The sequence below is a fragment of the Nerophis ophidion genome, linkage group LG10 (assembly GCF_033978795.1).
Source record: "Nerophis ophidion isolate RoL-2023_Sa linkage group LG10, RoL_Noph_v1.0, whole genome shotgun sequence".
Classification (NCBI taxonomy): domain Eukaryota; kingdom Metazoa; phylum Chordata; class Actinopteri; order Syngnathiformes; family Syngnathidae; genus Nerophis; species Nerophis ophidion.
In genome coordinates, this window is record NC_084620.1 from 48922201 (window position 1) to 48932200 (window position 10000).

The following is a 10000-nucleotide window of genomic DNA, read 5'->3' on the forward strand; positions in this document are numbered from 1 at the left end:
AGTGAAGTGAATTATATTTATATAGCGCTTTTCTCAAGTGACTCAAAGCGCTTTACATAGTGACACCCAATATCTAAGTTACATTTAAACCAGTGTGGGTGGCACTGGGAGCAGGTGGGTAAAGTGTCTTGCCCAAGGACACAACGGCAGTGACTAGGATGGCGGAAGCGGGAATTGAACCTGCAACCCTCAAGTTGCTGGCACGGCCACTCTACCAACCGAGCTATGCCGCCCATGTGAAAGGTTTTACGGCATTTTTCTCAAAATGAAAAAAAAAACAGTACTTTTTTTTACTGGCATTTACAGTAATACACCAAAAAATCTACTGTTTTGAAATGCAGTAAACAAAACAACAACGAAAAAACTGTCAGCTCAGTTTTCAAACTTTTACTGTAAAAATGCAGTTTTTTTGTATTTACAGTAAAAAAACAAACGTCAATTTTAAAGTATAATTCTGGCAACTCAGCTGCCTTTTTATTTGACCATTAAAACATTTTTGCCTTTTTTTTTCCATTTGTAATGTATATACACTACATTTTCAGGTGAAATTATTGCAACTTACCATATTTTTTTTGACATTTTAATTTGAAAAATATATACTACTAAATGCATAAAAAAATAGTATTCACTGTTGGAAACGGCCCTCTGGGGCAACAAATAACTGCGACGTGACCTTCGTTCCCAGTCCTACTCTCTTATGTTTCAATTGATGTATGGAATATTCCACCACACAAAAATGGTTTAGCTGACTTTACACACTTTTGTGCCCACCCCCCCCCAGGTTACCGGGACCTTCCAGGGTACCCGCTGCGGGCAGCGGGGCTTGCCGGAGTCCGGGCTCGTCCAATCTGAACCGCCGCAGCCAGAGCTTCAACAGCATCGACAAGAGCAAGCCTCTGCAGTACGCCAGCGGCAACGACCGAGGTGAGCGGGATGTGAGGCGGTCCATGCCAGAGCCGCCACTTGATGGCACCAGCGCCTCACACCGGGGACCCCCCTCCCTGGTAATGGCTCCCTGCTGAGTCATTATCCGCTGTTAGGTCTAACAATCGCCATCAAGTGTCGGAGTTAACACTTTCTTCACGGACATAGTCCATTTAGCCGGATGATGGATCTTTTGTTCTTAAACAGATGAAGAAGCACTCACACTTTCCAAACTCATTTTCTAATCATCCCAAACATCCCAATGACAGCCGTCTGCCTCACAAATGAGAGATGGATGCAATGAGTCATTCAGTCGGATGGAGTGTGATGGGGTTTGAAAGCTAATTAGTCGCCATCAAACAGTTGTCAATCAATGATTGGACATTTCCCTCGTTATTAGGAATATCATCGTCAATCAATAATGGGACATTTTGCTCGTTATTAACAATATCATCGATCAATCAATGGGAAATTTTCCTCGTTATTAATATAATCACCAATCAATAATGGGTAATTTTCCTCGTTATTAGAAATAAAGTCATCAATCAATAATGGGACATTTTTCTCGTTATTAACAATATAATCATCAATCAATGGGAAATTTTCTTTGTTATTAATGTAATCACATTTCTTTTGTTATTAACAATATAATCATCAATCAATAATCATTAATTTACCTCGCTATTAACAATATAATCATCAATCAATAATGAGCAATGTTACTTGTTATTAACAATGTAATCATCAATCAACAATGGGACATTTTCCTCGTTATTAACAATATAATCATCAATCAATGATTGGACATTTTCATTTTTAACAATATAATCATCAATCAATAGTCGGACATTTCCCTTCTTACCAATATAATCATCAATTAATAACGAGACATGTTCCTCGTTATTAGCAATATAATCATCAATCAATGATCAAACATTTTCCTCGTTATTCACAAAATAATAGTCAATCAATAATAAATGTTACTCGTTATTAACAACAAATTCATCAATCAATAATGGGACATTTTATTCATTGTTAGCAATATAATCATCAATCAATAATGAGACATTTTCCCCGTTAATAACAATATAATCATCAATTAATAATGGGACATTTTCCTCGTTATTAACATTATAATCATCAATCAATGATGAGACATATTGCTCGTTATTAACAATATAATCACCAATCAATAATCGGACATTTTCCTCATGATTAACAATATAATCATCAATTAATAATGGGACAGTTCCCTCGTTATTGACAGTATAATCATCAATCAATGGAAAACATTTCCTCGTTATTAACAATATAATCTTTAATCAATTATAGGACATTTTGCTCGTTATTAACAATATAGTTATCAATCAATGATGGGAAATTTTCCTCGTTATTAACATTATAATCATTAATCAATAATGGGATATGTCCTCGTTATTAGCAATATAATTGTCAATCAATAACAGGACATTTTCCTTGTTCTTACAATATAATTATTGATCAATAATGGGGCATTTTCTTGGTTTCTAACATTAGAATCATCAATCAATAACCGGACATTTTTCGTATGATTAACAAATCATCAATCGATAATGGGGGACATATCCCTCGTGATTGACAGTATAATCATCAATCAATGGGAAATTTTCCTCGTTATTACCAATATAATCATCAATCAATAATGTGACATTTTCCTCGTTATTAACTATATAATCTTTAAACAATTATAGGACATTTTGCTCGTTATCAACTATATAATCTTTAAACAATTATAGGACATTTTGCTCGTTATTAACATAATAATCATCAATCAATAATGGGACATTTTAATTTTTAACAATATAATCATCAATAAAGAATGAGACATTTTCCTCGTTATTAACAAAATAATCCTCAATAATGGGACATTTTCCTCGTTATTAACAATATAATCATCAATCTATAACCAGACATTTTCCTCGTTATTAACAATATAATCATCAATCAACAATGGGACATTTTCCTTGTTAATAAAATCATCAAAGATGGGATATTTTCCTCGTTATTAAAAAAATGTTATCAATACTGGGAAATTTTGCTCATTATTAACAATATAATCATCAATCAATAATCATTAATGTCACATTAATTTTAATTATTAACAAAATAGTGGTCAATCAATAATAAATATTACTCATTATTATCAATAAATTAATCAATCAACCATTGGACATTTTCCTCGTTATTAGCAATATAATCATCAATCAATAATTATATATTTTCCTCGTTATTAGCAATATAATCATCAATCAATAATAACACTTTTTCCCCGTTAACAATATAATGAACAATCGATGATTGGACATTTTCATCTTTAACAATATAATCATCAATCAATAACCGGACATTTTCGTTAACAATATAATCATCAATCAATGGGAAATGTTCCTCGTTATTAGCAATATAATCATCAATCAATAGTCTGACATTTCCCTTGTTATTAACAATATAATCATCAATCAATGAATGGACATTTTCATTTTTAACATTATAATCAGACATGTTCCTCGTTATTAACAATGTGATCATCAATTAACAATGGGACATTTACCTCGTTAATAACAATAAAATCGTCAATTAATAATGGGACATTTTCCTCATTATTAACAATATAATCATCAATCAATGTGAAATGTTCCTCGTTATTAATATAATCACATTTCCCTTGTTATTATCAATGTAATCATCAATAACGAGACATTTTCCTTGTTATTAGCAATATAGTCATCAATCAATAATCATTAATTTACCTCATTATTAACAATATAATGGTCAATCAATAATGAGCACTGTTTCTTGTTATCAACAATATAATCGTCAATCAACAATGGGACATTGTCCTCATTATTAACAATATAATCAACAATCATTGATAGGAAATTTTCCTTGTTTTAGCAATAAAAGCATCAATCACTAATGGGACATTTTCCTTGTTAATATAATCATCAATAATGGGAAAATGTTCTCGTTATTCCAACATAATCATCAATCAATAATCATCAAGTTCCCTTGTTTTTAATATAATGGTCAAGCAATAAGAAATTGTGCTTGTTATTAACAATTTAATCATTAATCTATGATTGGACATTTTCCTCGTTATTAACAATATAATCATCAATCAACAATGGGACATTTTCCTCGTTATTAAAAATATAATCATCAATCAATAATGGGACATTTTCCTCGTTGGTAACAATATAATCATAGATCAATTGGAAATGTTCCACGTTAATATAATTATCAATCAATAGTCGAACATTTCCCTTGTTAATTCCAATATCATCATCACATTAATGGGACATTTTCCTCGTTATCAACAATATAATCATCAATCAATGGGTAATTTTCCTCTTTATTAACAATATAATCATCAATCAATGATTGGACATTATCCTCGTTATTAGCAATATAATCATCAATCAATGATCAGACATTTTCCTCGTTATTAGCAATATAATCATCAATCAATAATGGAACATTTTACTTGTTATTAACAATATAATCATCAATAAATGAATGGACATTTTCATTTTTAACAATATAATCAGTCAATAATAAAATATTTTGCTTGTTATTAACAATATAATCATCAATCAATGATTAGACATTTTAACTTTTAACAATATAATTGGCGATCAATAAGCGGACATTTTCCTCGTTACTAAAAATATAATGATCAATCAATAATGAGAAATTTTACTTGTTATTAACAATGTAATCATCAATCGACAATAGGGCCTTGTTTTCGTTATTAGAAATATAATCATCAATAATGGGACATTTTCCTCGTTAATTACAATATAATCATCAATTAATGGGAAATGTTCCTCGTTATTAATATACTCACATTTCCCTTGTTATTATCAATATAATCATCAATAACGAGACATTTTCCTCGTTATTAGCAATATAATCATCAATCAATAATCATTAATTTACCCCATTATTACCAATATAATGGTCAATCAATAATGAGCAATGTTACTTGTTATTAACAATATAATCCTCAACAATGGGACATTGTCCTCATTATTAACAATATAATCATCAATCATTAATAGGAAATGTTCCTTGTTTTAGCAATACAAGCATCAATCACTAATGAGACATTTTACTTGTTAATATAATCATCAATAATGGGAATTTTTTCTTGTTATTCCAACATAATCATCAATCAATAATCATTAATTTCCCTTGTTATTAATATAATGGTCAAGCAATAATAGGAAATTGTGCTCGTTATTAACAGTATAATCATCAATCAATGATAAGACATTTTCCTTGTTATTAACAATATAATCATCAATCGATAATGGGACATATTGCTCGTTAGTAACAATATAATCATCAATCAATGGGAAATTTTCCACCTTAATATGATTATCAATCAATAGTCGGACATTTCCCTTGTTAATTGCAATATCATCATCAATTAATAATGGGACATTTTCCTCGTTATCAACAATACAATCCTCAATCAATGGGAAATGTTCCTCTTTATTAACAATATAATCATCACTCAATGATTGGACATTATCCTCGTTATTAGCAATATAATCATCAATCAATGATCAGACATTTTCCTCGTTATTAGCAATATAATCATCAATCAATAATGGAACATTTAATTGTTATTAACAATATAGTCATCAATCAATGAATGGACATTTTGCTTTTTAACAATATAATCAGTCAATAATGAGACGTTTTGCTTGCTATTAACAATATAATCATCAATCAAAGATTGGACATTTTAACTTTTAACAATATGATTGTCGATCAATAAGCGGACATTTTCCTCGTTATTAGCAATATAATCATCAGTCAATAATGGGGCATTTTCCTCATTATTAGCAATATAATCATCAATCAATGATCAGACATGTTCCTCGTTATTAGCAAAATAATCATCAATCAATAATGAGAAATTTTACTTGTTTTTAACAATGTAATCATCAATCGACAATGGGACATTGTTTTCGTTATTAACAATATAATCATTAGTTATTAATGGGACATTTTCCTCGTTATTAGCAATATAATCATCAATCAATAATGGAAGATTTTGCTCGTCATTAACAATATAATCATTAATCAATGAATGGACATTTTCATTTTTAACAATATAATCATCAATCAATAATGAGACATTTTACTTGCTATTAACAATATAATCATCAATCAAAGATTGGACATTTTAACTTTTAACAATATAATTGTCGATCAATAAGCGGACATTTTCCTCGTTATTAACAATATAATCATCAATCAATAATGGGGCATTTTCCTCATTATTAGCAATATAATCATCAATCAATGATCAGACATGTTCCTCGTTATTAGCAATATAATCATCAATCAATAATGAGAAATTTTACTTGTTATTAACAATATAATCATCAATCGACAATGGGACATTGTTTTCGTTATTAACAATATAATCATTAGTTATTAATGGGACATTTTCCTCGTTATTTACAATATAATCATCAATCAATGTGAAATGTTCTTCGTTATTAATATAATCACATTTCCCGTGTTATTCTCAATATAATCATCAATAACGAAACATTTTCCTCGTTATTAGCAATACAGTCATCAATCAATAATCATTAATTTACCCCATTATTACCAATATAATGGTCAATCAATAATGAGCAATGTTACTTGTTATTAACAATATAATCCTCAATCAACAATGGGACATTTTCCTCATTATTAACAATATAATCAACATAAATTGATAGGAAATGTTCCTTGTTTTAGCAATAAAAGCATCAATCACTAATGAGACATTTTACTTGTTAATATAATCATCAATAATGGGAATTTTTTCTCGTTATTCCAACATAATCATCAATCAATAATCATTAATTTCCCTTGTTATTAATATAATGGTCAAGCAATAATAGGAAATTGTGCTCGTTATTAACAGTATAATCATCAATCAATGATCAGACATTTTCCTTGTTATTAACAATATAATCATCAATCAATAATGGGACATATTGCTCGTTAGTAACAATATAATCATCAATCAATGGGAAATTTTCCACCTTAATATGATTATCAATCAATAGTCGGACATTTCCCTTGTTAATTGCAATATCATCATCACATTAATTGGACATTTTCCTCGTTATCAACAATATAATCATCAATTAATAATGGGACATTTTCCTCGTTCGTAACATTATAATCAACAATCAATGGGACATTTTCCTCTTAATTAGCAATATAATCACCAATCAATAATCATTCATTTACCCCATTATTACCAATATAATGGTCAATCAATAATGAGCAATGTTTCTTGTTATTAACAATATAATCAACAATCAATAGGAAATTTTCCTTGTTTTAGCAATACAAGCATCAATCACTAATGGGACATTTTCCTTGTTAATATAATCATCAATAATGGGAAATGTTTTCTCGTTATTCCAACATTAACATCAATCAATAATCATTCATTTCCTTTGTTATTAATATAATGGTCAAGCAATAATAAGAAATTGTGCTCGTTATTAACAATTTAATCATTAATCTATGATTGGACATTTTCCTCGTTATTAACAATATAATCATCAATCAATGATGGGACATTTTCCTCATTATTAGAAATATAATCATCAATCAATGATCAGACATTTTCCTCGTTAGTTACAATATAATCATCAATCAATTGGAAATGTTCCACGTTAATATGATTATCAAGTAATAGTCAGACATTTCCCTTGTTAATTGCAATATAATCATCAATTAATAATGAGACATTTTCCTCGTTATCAACAATATAATCCTCAATCAATGGGAAATGTTCATCTTTATTAACAACAAAATCATCACTCAATGATTGGACATTTTCCTCATTAGCAATATAATCATCAATCAATAATGGAACATTTTGCTCGTCATTAACAATATAATCATCAATCAATGAATGGACATTTTCATTTTTAACAATATAATCATCAATCAATGAATGGACGTTTTCATTTTTAACAGTATAATCAGTCAATAATGAGACATTTTGCTTGCTATTAGCAATATAATCATCAATCAAAGATTGGACATTTTAACTTTTAACAATATGATTGTCGATCAATAAGCGGACATTTTCCTCGTTATTTACAATATAATCATCAATCAATGTGAAATGTTCCTCGTTATTAATATAATCACATTTCCCTTGTTATTCTCAATATAATCATCAATAACGAACATTTTCCTCGTTATTAGCAATATAGTCATCAATCAATAATCATTAATTTACCCCATTGTTAACAATATAATGGTCAATCAATAATGAGCAATGTTACTTGTTATCAACAATATAATCCTCAATCAACAATTGGACATTGTCCTCAATATTAACAATATAATCAACAATCATTGATAGGAAATTTTCCTTGTTTTAGCAATAAAAGCATCAATCACTAATAGGACATTTTCCTTGTTAATATAATCATCAATAATGGGAAATTTTTCTCTTTATTCCAACATAATCATCAATCAATAATCACTAATTTCCTTTGTTATTAATATAATGGTCAAGCAATAATAAGAAATTGTGCTCGTTATTAACAATATAATCATCAATCAATAATGGGACATTTTCCTCATTAGTAACAATATAATCATCAATCAATTGGAAATGTTTCACGTTAATATGATTATCAATCAATAGTCGGACATTTCCCTTGTTAATTGCAATATCATCATCAATTAATAATGGGACATTTTCCTCGTTATCTACAATATAATCATCAATCAATGTGAAATGTTCTTCGTTATTAATATAATCACATTTCCCTTGTTATTTTCTATATAATCATCAATAACGAAACATTTTCCTCGTTATTAGCAATATAGTCATCAATCAATAATCATTAATTTACCCCATTGTTAACAATATAATGGTCAATCCATAATGAGCAATGTTACTTGTTATCAACAATATAATCCTCAATCAATGGGAAATGTTCCTCTTTATTAACAATATAATCATCACTCAATGATTGGACATTTTCCTCGTTATTAGCAATATGATCATCAATCAATAATTGAACATTTTGCTTGTTATTAACAATATAATCATCAATCAATGATTGGACATTTTAACTTTTAACAATATGATTGTCGATCAATAAGCGGACATTTTCCTCGTTATTAACAATATAATCATCAATCAATAATGGGGCATTTTCCTCATTATTAGCAATATAATCATCAATCAATGATCAGACATGTTCCTCGTTATTAGCAATATAATCATCAATCAATAATGAGAAATTTTACTTGTTATTAACAATGTAATCATCAATCGACAATGGGACATTGTTTTCGTTATTAACAATATAATCATTAGTTAATAATGGGACATTTTCCTCGTTATTTACAATATAATCATCAATCAATGTGAAATGTTCCTCGTTATTAATATACTCACATTTCCCTTGTTATTCTCAATATAATCATCAATAACGAAACATTTTCCTCGTTATTAGCAATATAGTCATCAATCAATAATCATTAATTTACCCCATTATTACCAATATAATGGTCAATCAATAATGAGCAATGTTACTTGTTATTAACAATATAATCCTCAATCAACAATGGGACATTTTCTTCATTAATAATAATATAATCAACATAAATTGATAGGAAATGTTCCTTGTTTTAGCAATACAAGCATCAATCACTAATGAGACATTTTACTTGTTAATATAATCATCAATAATGGGAATTTTTTCTCGTTATTCCAACATAATCATCAATCAATAATCATTAATTTCCCTTGTTATTAATATAATGGTCAAGCAATAATAGGAAATTGTGCTTGTTATTAACAGTATAATCATCAATCAATAATGGGACATATTGCTCGTTAGTAACAATATAATCATCAATCAATGGGAAATTTTCCACGTTAATATGATTATCAATCAATAGTCGGACATTTCCCTTGTTAATTGCAATATCATCATCACATTAATTGGACATTTTCCTCGTTATCAACAATATAATCATC

The 10000-nt window shown here is 28.7% G+C and overlaps 1 protein-coding gene across 5 annotated transcripts in view; it reads left to right on the top strand.

Moving 5' to 3' along the window:
* Positions 1 to 10000, top strand: part of nav3 (neuron navigator 3) — a 524985-nt gene that overhangs the window by 248104 nt on the left and 266881 nt on the right. For all 5 annotated transcript variants that reach the window (XM_061913994.1, XM_061913995.1, XM_061913996.1 and 2 more), the window contains one exon: positions 782 to 924. In XM_061913994.1, coding sequence (XP_061769978.1) covers positions 782 to 924 — 143 coding nt within the window. The remainder of the gene's footprint in view (positions 1 to 781; positions 925 to 10000) is intronic.